Source organism: Schistocerca nitens, chromosome 1, assembly GCF_023898315.1.
Source record: "Schistocerca nitens isolate TAMUIC-IGC-003100 chromosome 1, iqSchNite1.1, whole genome shotgun sequence".
Classification (NCBI taxonomy): domain Eukaryota; kingdom Metazoa; phylum Arthropoda; class Insecta; order Orthoptera; family Acrididae; genus Schistocerca; species Schistocerca nitens.
In genome coordinates this window covers 113,577,213-113,590,809 of record NC_064614.1, presented here as the reverse complement: position 1 = coordinate 113,590,809, position 13,597 = coordinate 113,577,213, and the positions used below count along the sequence as shown (strand labels likewise).

Genomic DNA, 13,597 nt, shown 5'->3' with positions numbered 1-13,597 from the left:
ACAGTTGTGTAGCCATGCCCCAACAATCCTTGGATGTTGGCTAGAACGTGAAACGGCCTTATTGGAAATCATGTAGTTCATGTTAACACCAATACTAAACGTCTTTGTACATTTGCTTTAAATTGATGTTTCGTGTGTCATCTTCCTTGAATTAAATATTTTATTCCAATTAATTTTAAAGGAAGGATCTTGGAGTCTTATGACTTTAGTTTGACGCTGTTTCACCAGCCTCGGCTGATAATTATGTAAATATCATTGTTGAATTGTGCGCAGAGTGCAGACAGAGACTTATGTAGGAATTATTTCTCGGGGAATTTTGTTGTATCACAGTAATGTCAGAGTATGGTTGTACGTAGCGTAGTGGCGCCGGTTAACCGAAGTATCATTTCTTTGTAGTTAACAGTGATGCGAAGATGTTTGTAACCGGAAAAGCTAAAATGCAAACACCGGTGTGTTTTGGTGTTCATAGTTGGAAACGAAGAGGGTGTTGTAGGTTTACTTATCAGTGACGAATGACAAAAATAGGAAAGACTCGTGTCGTCATGAATCAGCAGTTTTTTTATTTCGTATTCTACTCTTTTTACCCGAAAATGAGCAAAGATGTTTAGAGGTCTTTTGTTGCATGAAAAAAAAAAAATCGGAACAGTCACTGCTGTATTCTGATAAAAGGGGTCACTGAAATCATATGATAACTTATTGTGTTTAGTAATAGATAAATAAGAAATAAGTGTTGTTTTCCGTTCGTGTAATTATGTCAGAGAAAATAAGTAACTTTTTTTGTTGCGTATCATCAATGAAACCCAGTCGCGTAATCGGTTCACGAAGTGAACGACACAAAGGTTTCGTTGTACACAACATGAAAATAAGTTTTTGGAGGAACAATTAAACAATACTTCTTAAAGACGTTGTTACCGATGTTGTTAATTTGGACTTAGTGTAAACCTATGAACGCGTAGTTTTCAAGGCGAGTATATACAATCGAATAGACGATTCAGTTTATGATTGGTTTTAAACTAGGTTATTTAATGAAAACTGACATAGGAAATCAACTCGGCACTTTTTAGAAATTTGTTCCGGCGAATTTCTTCGTTGTAAAGTACTACAGTCTAAATCATTTATACCCCTCACACAGCTCTACACTTTGGCGTAATTCATTTTCGGCGTTACACGTTTCCACCAGAACTTGGTACTCTAATTATTGTACAGCTTTTTTTTTCTTTCATTACTAGTATATTTCTGTACATGAGTCTAGGAGACACCGTTGCTTAATTAGTTTCTACGAAAATAGCCATGAAAATTTAGTCTTGTGTTTGTTCCTATGGTACCGTGGTGTTCTGTTTTGTGTACATGATCGCACGAAACAGACTGGCCGAAAGATTTTTAATGGTTGTTTTCCAACCCGTAGTGTTGTGGATCTGTTTCATTAATTACGACTACGTGCAAATCACCTCTTTCGCAAAACCCAATAAATGAATAGCCGGACAATTTTGAAGCTTACTCACTGTCATGCATCTAGTGTTCCAACTGCTGTGCCACTTGCAACTAGTGTTGCGAAATATGTGTAGTGGTTTACATTTAGTACAATTACAAATTTAATTTATCTGCAGTAATATCTGTGGTTAAGAGTAAATGGTGTGGGTCTTCAGTTAAAAAATTACTTGTTAGGACTGAAAATGTAAAACTGCCACATATATTGTAAAAATAATTGACTCAATAGCCTATTCTACAATTGCAGTTAGATGATGAAAGGAGACCTACAAGGTTTTGAATTATATTTGGTGATGTTTTTCACAGTTCTTCATGAAGTGCAGCACTTGGTTATTCAGTGTTCACACAGGGATAAAATATGCACAAGAGTCTCCTGTAAAATTGTCCAGTGTGTAATATTAAAGTGAGCCAAGTAATTGGGTTAGCCAGGGAAAGTTGAACTTTTTTTAGATGTCCACCTGTGCCATTGGGTATTGTTGATAGCCTGAAATTTCAAAATGAGCTTTATTTAAAACTAATGCTTTTGAACTAACAATAAGATATTAAAATTCTGTGAAAAGAATGAAGTGCTGTTTGTGACCTAAAATATCCAAATAATCTTTGGCCTCAATTCATCCTTGTAACTTAACACCAGGGTACTGAAATTCTTTGAAACAAAGAAACCTTATCCTGATCATGTGTGGTACCATCACCTCAGACTGTGATGCTTTCAGTGATCGTAACACCTAACCTGCCTGCAATATGTGTTGTGTAACAGATGTCCCCTCCCTTAGGGGGCAAAAAAAAAGTTTGAGGGATGCCATACTTTGCCTTTAACTGAGTCCATATTACAGAGTAAAATTCCTTAGGCAAATGAATGGATTTTAGAAACATTTACACTTTCTTTATATAGCAAAGGTCCCTGTTCTGTTTCCATTAATGTCAACTTTCCTTTGTAACCAGTATGTCATCATGCAATCACTCATATTTTACCTATCCAAGAATCGGGACACTTTGAGTGGAGACTTTCTTGTTATTACATCTTTAATGTAAACAATTAAAGTTGTGCTCCACATTCGTAACTGTGAATGTGTGTGGGTTTAGATTCAGAGGGGGCAGAGAATGCGAATGAGCCATTGTATTTTAGTCATCAATGTAAGACGGCTGTTTGATGCAGTTTTCCATTCCCATCACTTGCCAACTATCATTATGAAACTAACCAAAAACCTTTTTCGTGAAGTAACAATAAGGTAGTGATCAAAGAGTACGTAATCTGTTCGACTATATATGTCTGTGAAATTGAAATCTGCTGCTGAGTGATGTTCAGTATTGTGTTTCACCCCATGCATAGTGAAATGTTTAGATCCTCTTTGGCATGCTGTCCAGACAGTGGTGAGATAGTAATGCTCCAGTATCCTCTACTCTTAGATGGCATTTCTTCTGAAGTCAAACACTATGTGAGTTATGTTTTTTGGAATGACACTGGAAGTTTGAAGTGGTCTCAAGCATGCTCCATCAGAAACCGCAGGCCATTCGATTTGGCTGGTTCCGGCTTCAGGGAAGGAAGTGTTCTTGAGGTGAGAAAAGTTTGCTTGAGCACCCCGTTATTGTACAGACCTAAAATTACTGTTGACAGTGATGAGAGGCGGCCATCATTTGTACATGGTATGGCCCCAAAACATGAGTGATGGACCTCCCTGCTGAGTGCATGAGATTGTATGTCTGAAGCCTGCATCAGACCACCACCACTTCTCTGTGATCATCTGACATCAGACAAAACTGTACTCTGTAAACCACCGTGAAATGATTGTCCGAGGGTACGTCCCATTGTACCAATTTTTAGGGTTTTTTCCCATTTCATTCACAAATGAAATGTGAAAAGAATGGTGGTTTGAGTGCCTCTGTGTGTGTGTGCAGTAATTATTCTAATCTTATCCTCACAATCCCTCTGTGAATGATATGTAGCAGGTTGTAGTATATTCCTAGAGTCATCATTTAAAGTTGGTTCTTGAAACATTTTTAATAGACTTTCTCAGGATATTTTACGTCTATATTCAAGTGTCTTCCACTTTCGTTCCTTCAGTATTTCTGTTACACACTCCTATGGATCAAACAAACCTGTGGCCATTCGCGCTGTCCTCCACTGTATACGATTAATATACTCTATTATTCCTATTTGGTAGGGTTCCTACACATTTGAGGAATATTATAGAACCACTCACACAAGTGAACCTGCTTTACCCATGACAGAGCTTGTGTGATCATTACATTTCATATCTCTACAAATATATTTGTAAGAGTATGCTGATTCCCCAACAGTGACTCACTGGTATTATAGTCATAGGATACAACATTTTTCGTTTTGTGAAGTGCACAGATTTACAATTCTAAACTTTTAAAGCAAGTTGCCAGTCTTTGCATCACATTGAAAACCTTATCAAGATCTGACTGTATATTTATGCGGCTTCTTTCAGACAGTGCTTCATTACAAATAACTGCATCATCTACAAAAATTCTGAGGTTATTATTAATATTGTCTACAACGTCATTAATATACAAGAATAGCAAGAGCACCAACACACTTTTCTGGGGCACACCTGATGTTACTTCTATACCATATGAGGACTCTCCATCGTAGATAACATGCTGCGTCCACCCTACCAAAAAGTCCTTAATCCACTCACAAATTTCACTTGATACCACATCTGATTGTACTTTTGAAAATAAGCATAGGTGTGGTACTGAGTCAGATGCTTTTAAGAAGTCAAGAAATACTACATCTACTTGACTGCCGTGATCCAAAGTTTTCAGTGTGTCATGCGAGAAAAGTACGAGTTGGGTTTTACGTGATCAGTGTTTTCGGACACCACGCTCGTTGACATTGAGGAGGTTATTCTGTCCGAGGTACCTCATTATGTTTGAGCTCAGCATGTGTTACAAGAATGTACAACAAACTGATGTCAAGGATACTGGACGGTAGATCTATAGATCACTTCTACAACACGTCTTGTAGATGTGTGGGACCTATGCTTTTTTCCAAGAACTGGGCATAGTTTTTATGTTTGAGGATGTATGTAGTTGGGAGAGGGGCTACTCAGCCACAAATTCACTATACTTGTATAATCTGTCAACAGGGATTCCATCGGGCCCTAGAGCTTTGTTCAGTTTTAACAATTTCAGCTGTTTCTCAATTCCGCTGACACTAATGCTTGTTTCATTCCTGCAAATCAGGCACTCGTTGATAAAGAAAATCCAGGTACAATTTCAGGTGTTCCTTTGCCCTAGTTCTCCATACCTCATGGTGAAAGGGGGGGGGGGTACTGTTACTCATAAAGGACACTTAGTTGCATACTGTCTGAAATGGCAGCTCTCCCATCCGCTTTCAAAAGGAAGCACACAGTTCTGTTGCATTCTCTCAGCAGTACCTATTAGCTGTAATTTGTAGGTAGTGGTCATCAACTGGTGTTGTTGAATGTGGGCAACCACTAACTCAGTTCTTCATTGTTTTGTTCCTCACAATAGTGGCTGTTTGATCAAATTTAGTTGTTGTACTGTACACCAATTCAATGGGCATCTTCATGTGCTGACAACACTTCTTGCTGTAAAGTGACAGTATGTACATGTTTTAAGGTTGAAATGGTTCTTTGAGACATGCTGAAAGACAGAAAAATGTAAACAGACCACATTTCGCATGTCTCCATCCACGATTGGAGAGACAGAGTGCTCAACAGAACTGCACTGAGAATGCATGTGTACCTTCTAAACACAAGTGGCTGTATGCAGTAGTAACCTGTGATAGAAAGAGTATTGGAAAGATGTTTCTGATCACAAACTGTGCAAGTCATGAAGTTGATACTAATTCTTCTTCTTCTTCTTTTTTTTAAATTGAGATTACAGATCACAATGGGTAAATAAGTATTTCCGCAGGAACATAAATCTATAAAGTTCAGGCCAAGCTACAGATCAGAGTATCGAGTGGTCAAAGCTGAATGGCAGTATTGCAAACTATACTACTCCACAATACTGTGCATAAGTGTTTTTGTAAATATTCTTAAGTTGTGGCAATTGAAGTTTTGAATAAATTTTGTGAATCTTATTCGTAGACTCTCTTAGATGTCAGATAAGTACATTTTATTCACTACAATAAAATTTGTTGACACCATGCTGTTAATTGATGTCTTCATATTACTCACAATATTAATTTGGTGTAATGCAGTAAGAGGGTCCGCATAATCACTGATGAAACAGTCTTCCTTTTTGAAGATTTGTCACTGACAGTAAATGGTTAAAATAACTGTGTGTTTGACAGCTGAAGAATAGGTTACTGCATGCATGAGGTGCATTTAAGTTGTAACACCTCTGATATTTTTTTCTCATTAATTAATTTATAGAAACTATGAAACTTTTGTCACTTCTTGACGTAATCTACCTGCAGCCAAATACATTTTTCACAATGTTGATGCCACGATTCCATGGCTGTCATGAACATTTGTGTAGGAGTGTGGTCTGACTACGGAAAATCGGTGATGCAGTATCGGTACACTAGTGAATGTGCGACCAGTGAGTGTTTGTTTAGTCGGTGAAAATGGCAATGTTGCATTCATTGTCACAATCAATGAAAAGAAAGTCTCATTCATGCCACCATCACACATTAGCATTACTGCCATGTGGTTGTCTGTCAGTATTTGTGGCAACCACCTTGAGGTTTTCACGCAGAGTTATGTGCACAGAACCTAAAAAAAACAACTTTGGAGGCGATGTGTTCCATTCTCACTTGGCGACCCTCCAAAACAACTTTCTCTATTCACTTAATCGTTTCATCAGATCAGCAGGTGCAAGGTCGAGATTGTCTTGCTTTGTTGTCACACAATGTTCTGCCTTCTTTGAACTTTCAACACATCCAGGACACTATCACCATGCATCATTCAATTGGCGATGAATTTTAGTCAGTTTCACACCACACAAATGGAGAAAATGAATGATTACGCACTGCTCTTGTAACGAAAATGTCATCATTTTATGTATCAAAAACAGTCCTCACTCTCACCACTACCGCTACAGTTGTGTGTGCCACATGGTGCTGCTATCTCTGTCACACAATCACAATGAGTGCACCTGTATTTTAAAACAAACCTCATGCTTCTCTCTGTTTCCTGTCCTGAGGAAAAAAAGTCAAAGGGGTCATAACTTGAATGCACCTCGTAGTTTGCTAAACTTGCTGCCTTTTCTTTGTTGTAAGTTCCTGTAAAAAAAATGTTGAGAAGTAAGACTGTATCAGCTACAGAATCCCGTTATTCTTAGGCATTACTTGTTTCACAGCACTTAAAGGTGCAAAATGGGAGTTAAATCATGATATACATAACACATTATTACTAGAAGACCCAGCATTCAAAGTCAGCCCAATAGAGTAGATTATTCGCAAAAAGGGCCTACGTCCTAAAAATAATAAAATATCGAGAAGAATGCTTCCGTCAAACTGATCGTGAAAGTCAATTTATTACTTGTAGGACATAAGCCTTTTTTGCGAATAATCTATTCCAAGGGACTGACGATAAATGCTGGTTCTTCTCATAATATGTAATGTATGTCATGACTCAACTCCAACCTGCATCTGAAGATGCAGCTGTAAGTGCTGTGAAACTGGCAGTCCTAAGAATAAAAGGATTTTAGAGCTGAAGTGATTTTAATTCTCAATGTGATTTACCGTGGCTGTGGTTGCTCTAACTATAAAACTGTGGAGTTCACATGTGCAGTGCCACTAACTTGTTGTTGTAGAACAGTATGCCCCCACTGCTCAACTCACTGATGTTAATTACACAATCATCTTAACTGACATGCAGTCCCCAAATTTACACGTCATGTCAGATCCATTATTTTCCACCCATATCTTTTCCAACATTTTCCCATCCCTTATTTTCCATCCATATCTTTTCCAACATTTTCCCATCCCTTATTTTCCACCCATATCTTTTCCAACATTTTCCCTCTTGGCAATGAATGTAATGTGTTTAGTTACGGTAGACTGAAGATGCACACTGAGATGATAAAAGTCAGGTCTCCTGGTGTAGTGCAGCAATTCATCGGGCCGTGGAGTCAGGAAGTCATTGGAAGTCTTCTGCAGAAATACTGAGCTATGCTGCCTCTACTGCCATTCATAATTGCGAAAGTTTGTTTGTGCAGGATTTTGTGCACAAACTGGCCTTTCAATTATGTCTCGTAAATGTTTCATGGGATTCATGTTTGGCGATCTGGGTGGCCAGATCATTCGCTCAAATTGTCCAGAATGTTCTTCACACCAATAGGAAACAATTGTGACCCAGTGACATGGTGCATTGTCATCCATAAAAATTCTACTGTTGTGGTCTCCAGGTAGCCAAACGCAGTCCACACCATTATGGAGCCACCACCAGTTTGCACAGTACCTTGTTGACAACTTGGAGCTATGGTTTTGTGAGATCGGCACCACACTCAAATCCTACCATTGGCTCTTACCTCATCTGACCAGGCCATGCGTTTTCCATTCATCTAAGGTCCAACCAACATGGTCACGAGCTCGAGAGAGGTGCTGCTGTTAGCAAAGGCACCCGCATGGTCATCTGCTGCCATAGCCCATTTTTGCCACATTCTCTTAACGGATACATTCATCGCATATCCCACTTTGATTTCTGCAGTTACTTCATGTCTGTTAACACTGATAACTCTATAGAAATGTGATCTCCATCATTAAGTGAAAGCTGAAGGCCACTCTTATGTTTGTGGTGAGAAGTAATGCCTAAAATGTGGTATTCTTGGCATGATCATGATACTGTGGATCTCAGAATATTGAATTCCTTATTTCTGAAATGGAATGTCCCCCGTGTCTAGCTCCAACTACCACCCAGTGTTCGAGGTCTGTCAATTCTCATCGTGCAGCCATAATCAAAAACCTTTTCACATGAATCACCTGAGTACAAATGACAGCTCCACCAATGCACTGCCCTTTTCTACCAAGTGTATGTGATACGACTTCCATCTGTGTAGGCATCCCGCTATCCCATGACTTTAGTCACCTCCGTGTTACTACAGGTTGTGTTCCTACTTCTGATACATTTAATTATGTACTCCATGTATCACATTAAAGGAGGTACTCACTACCCCTTGTCTGTTTTTAAACCGCACATGTAAATACATATTACTAATTTATTGAACAAACTTCTTTTCCATTTTCCAACAGCTTTAGGAGCACAATGATTGGTGTTCTTGGTGGCGGAATCAGCGGACTTGCAGCTGCTCATTATCTCTTGAAAACAAAAGTTCAGCCAGTTACAGTTCTGGAAGCATCACATCGCATTGGAGGCTGGATACAAACAACAAATTCTCCAACTGGAAATATATATGAACATGGGCCAAGGACAATCAGAGTCCGAGGTCCTATGGGAGAGAACACACTTCTCTTGGTAAAGGAACTGGGATTGTCAAATAAAGTGTTGCCAATACCTAGTACACATCCTGCTGCACGGAATCGAATGGTGTATGTTGACAAGAAGCTACACCTGTTGCCATCCAACCTTACTTCAGTATTGCTTCCAAAACCACCTTTCACAAAACCAATCATTAGTGCTTTACTGAAGGATATCTCCACTGCCAAGAAGGAAGGCAGTGATGAAAGCATATATGATTTTGTGGAAAGGAGATTGGGTAAAGAACTAGCTGAATATGCTATTAGTCCACTAATTTGTGGTGTGTGTGCTGGAGATGCAAAGAAGATAAGCGCAAAGTTTCTGATGAAATCATTGTTTGAGGCAGAACAGAAACATGGTTCAATTTTTAAAGGCATGATGATGAATATGTTACAGAATAGGAAGAATAAAATGCCTCCAAGTCAGGATGAACTATGTGAAAGAGCCAGGAAAGAGAGATGGAATGTTTGGTCTTTAGAAGGGGGCATGGAGGAACTGCCCAAGGCATTAGAGTCTAATGTTAGGCAAAAAGGTTGTGAAATAGTTCTTAATGCTCCTTGTACAGAAATGCAAATACTGAATGACAAGGAAGTGTTTGTGAAGGCTGGGTCAGTTGAACACAAATTTAATCATGTATTTTGTGCCTTACCAGCATACAAACTTGCTGAACTTGTTCACAGACAGCACCCTCAACTAAGCAGTGACTTGGCAGCTATACCATATGTTTCTGTTGGACTTGTGAATTTGCAGTATGATGGGAAATGTTTGAAGCAAGATGCCTTTGGATTTCTGGTACCACCATCACAGAAGCTCCCAATATTGGGCATTGTTTTTGACAGTTGTTGTTTTGGTAAGAATGATAAAACTGTTCTCACTGTAATGATGGGAGGGGCATGGTTTGAAGAACTATTTGGAGAAAATCCTAGTCCAGATACTTTCTTATCCACTGCAGTAAAATATACTACAGATATCCTTGGTATTGTAGGGAAACCAGAATCACACTCTGTTTCTATCCTTCGGAACTGTATACCCCAATATGTATTAGGTCACCATGATAGAGTAGATAGAATTAGGAAGTACATAAAACAGAATAACTTACCAATATCAGTTGTTGGAGCATCTTATGATGGTGTTGGTGTGAATGATGTGATATACTCATCAAAACAAGCTGCTGTTAATATGCACTGAATTACATTTCAACAGCCACAAGTTTATTTGTTACCTTTATAAGATTACTTGTGAAGAATATTTCATTCATGATATCATGTTTCAGGAGAATGTTTGAAGTGTAAAAAAATTCTGAGTAGAGAACACTTTGCAGAATACCTCCCACAATCCAAACAAGGGGATGAGGAGTATGTGACATCAAACATATGCCACTTTGGAGTGTTTGTTTGTCAACTCTGATTTCACTGCTGGGCTGATTAGTTTCAAAATGTGTTGTCTTACTGAAATCTATTGTTAATTATTTTTGTACTCTTAATACTGATTGAAATGTAACATATCATGACATATGCTCAAATGTAATGTCTGTACATTTGCTTCATCTTGTCATGGAGAATTTTGATTATAATGTTTCTAAATGGAACTGTAATATTACAAATCAGTGTTTGTTACCATTGCCAAAGCAGTTTTATATTTTTTTGCAGTTTAGGCTCACTTTTGATATACACGTACTTGAAACTGAATATTAGATGTATCTCCATCCCTAAAAGACTGTGCAATGTGTGTATATAATTGTTGAATAAAATCTGTTTATTTTCCCAGTAAATTCCTGGAAGAAATATTTCATACGCAGTTATTTATTTTGTCTAAAATGGACTAAAACATTTTTTAAAGAGGGGTAGAAAAGAGAGATCTTTGAGGATTATTCTGAAAGTTATGAGAATGAGTGGGTTTTGGCTCATTGTTGTCCTTTAGACAAATGAATGCAATAGCAGTAACTTGTACTATTTGTTGTTCAAAGTTTCTACAATTCATGACCAAGTCATCTGTTTCTACGAGGTTTTCAAAAGGATACAGTGAAAGCAACCAAAGGCAGGTCTTTGTGGCTTTTGTTCAGCCATAGTAATATACCTGCTGACAGGGTGAAAAGTCTCAAATCTGAACAATTTTGCATCTGCATTACAATCACACTTGGCCTGTGAAACCACCTGTGAGCATTGTTTTATGTCACCAGAAGCTTTGTGTTAGAACAGGAGTTCTTTTCCCACCTTTTAGGAACACTTCTGGTTCTGAAGAGCTAACAGATGGTAAACTTTCGTGAGGTAGTTGTGACAGTATAGTTCATCCACAGGGTGTCTAAAAGAATGTGTCAAATGCTATTCACAAAACATTTGCACCACTATGGTGGCACACTTTTCTCAGTTCTATTCACATCATCTGCTAAACTACGTCCAGTAAAGAGGGCAATTTAGACAATGCAGTGATGAATGGTACTCCTAAAAAATATTTAAGAAAATAGAAAGGCGTAGTAATTTGTGGTGGACGAAAAGATAGTAGCGAAAGCATGATGTGCATGCTAGCTCACTAGAGATGGTAACACCATTTTCTACAACTTCAAACAAGTTATCAGTTGTCCAGTTTTGCATATGACAGCACCAAGTGTATCAAAGACAGATTTCACAAAAACTGTATCACGGACCTGAGAGTTGCTATTACTCTTTGTTAGCAAGCGGGAAAAAAAAAATCAAATACACCATATTTATTACATATTTAAGCAGGTCACATCACAGCCAGTACATGAAGTACTGAATGATAAAAAGTTATTATGTACATAAATTACATTGCAGTATGTACTTAACTGTTACTAACTGAATATATAACCTAGAGTTAATCCATCATCATCACTGTCAAAACAACTACAAACGAAACTGTTTTTATCAAGTTTGCAAAATAATTATTATCTAAGGTGTTTTACAGAAAACAGATAAAGGTAAACAACCATGAGCATGGACCTCGCCATTGGCGGGGAGGCTTGCATGCTCAGCTATACAGACAGCTGTACTGGAGGTGCAACCACAACGGAGGGGTATCTTTTGAAAATGTGTGGCCTGAAGATGGCCAGCAGCCTTTTCAATAGTTGCAGGGGCAACAGTCTCGATGATTGACTGAACTGGCCATGCAACACCAACCAATACAGCATGATGTGCTGGTGCTGCGAATGGCTGAAAGCAAGGGGGAAACTACAGCTGTAATTTTTCCCAAGGGCATGCAGCTTTATTGTACGGTTAAATGACGATGGTGCCCTCTTGGGTAAAATATTCCGGTGGTAAAATAGTCCACCCTTCAGATCTCCAGGCAGGACTACTCAGGAAGATATCATAATCGGGAGAAACAAAACTGGCGTTCTACAGATCGGAGTGCTGAATGTCAGATCCCTTAATCGGGCAGGTAGGTTAGAAATTTTAAAAAGGGAAATGGATAAGTTGAAGTTAGATATTGTAGGAATTAATGAAGTACAGTGCCAGGGGGAACAAGGTCTCTGGTCAGGTAAATAAAGGGTTATAAACACAAAATCAAATATGGGTAACACAGGAGACAGTTTAATAATGAATAGAAAAATAGGAATGCAGATAAGCTACTACGAACAGCATAGTGAACGCACTGTTGTAGCCAAGATAGACAGAAAGCCCACGTCTACCGCAGCAGTACAAATATACATGCCAAATAGCTCCACAGATGATGAAGGGATTGAAGAAATTTACGATGCGATAAAAAAAATTATTCTAGTAGTTAAAGGAGATGAAAGTTTAATAGTCATGGGGGACTGGAATTCATTTGTAGAAAAAGTAATAGGTGGGTAGGGACTGGGGGGTAAGGAATGAGAGAGGAAGCCGCCTGGTAGAATTGTGCATAGAGCATAACTTAAACATGGCTAACACTTGGTTTAAGTGTCGTGAAAGAACGTTGTATATGTGGAAGAGGCCTGGAAACACCAGAAGGTTTCAGGTAGATTATACCCACATCAAAAAAAGTTTTGCATCACCTCAATTCTGAGAGTTCCAGAACCTGTACAGAAAATTGGAGTAGAGATCAACATAAACATCATTTTCGCCCTTTTTATTGCTCATGAAAACCACACATTTCATGTTGTACCAACATAAGGCGAAATCTTCAGAGGTGGCGGTCCAGACTGCTGTACACACCAGTACCTCTAATACCCAGTAGCACATCCTCTTGCATTGATGCTTGCCTGTATTTGTCCTGGCATACTATCCACAAGTTCATCAAGGCACTGTTGGTCCAGATTGTCCCACTCCTCAATGGCAATTCAGCGTAGATCTCTCAGAGGGGTTGGTGGGTCACATCGTCCATAAACAGCCCTTTTCAATCTATACCAGGCATGTTCGATAGGGTTCATGTCTGGAGGACATGCTGGCCACTCTAGTCGAGCGTTGTCATTATCCTGAAGGAAGTCATTCACAAGTTGTGCATGATGGAAGTGCGAATAGTCATCCATGAACATGAATGCCTCACCAATGTGGTGCCGATGTGGTTGCACTATCGGTTGGAGGATGGCATCCACGTCTTGTACAGCCATTACAGCGCCTTCCATGACCATCAGCAGCACATGTCGGCCCTACATAATGCCACCCCAAAACAAAAGGGAACCTCCACCTTGCTGCACTCGCTGGACAGTGTGTCTAAGGCATTCGGCCTGACAGGGTTGCCTCCAAACAAGTCTCCAC

At 39.0% G+C, this 13,597-nt stretch overlaps 1 protein-coding gene across 2 annotated transcripts; it reads left to right on the top strand.

The window, feature by feature from the left end:
• The first annotated feature begins 423 nt into the window (after nucleotides 1–423).
• On the top strand, nucleotides 424–10,653 carry LOC126242091 (protoporphyrinogen oxidase). Of its 2 annotated transcripts, none has more exons than XM_049948060.1 (2): nucleotides 424–964; nucleotides 8,681–10,652. In XM_049948060.1, the coding sequence occupies exon 2, from the start codon at nucleotides 8,694–8,696 to the stop codon at nucleotides 10,092–10,094; it is 1,401 nt and encodes a 466-aa protein (XP_049804017.1). In that variant the 5' UTR covers nucleotides 424–964; nucleotides 8,681–8,693; the 3' UTR covers nucleotides 10,095–10,652. The 2 variants fall into 2 exon arrangements, with proteins under 2 accessions (XP_049804017.1, XP_049804019.1); XM_049948062.1 differs by lacking the exon at nucleotides 424–964 and adding an exon at nucleotides 2,775–3,044 and having other exon boundaries at nucleotides 8,681–10,653.
• Nucleotides 10,654–13,597: the final 2,944 nt, after the last annotated feature.

Coding starts and splice junctions, on each gene's coding strand:
- LOC126242091 (XM_049948062.1), top strand. CDS start 8,694: ATGATTGGTGTTCTTGGTGGCGGAATCAGCGGACTTGCAGCTGCTCAT.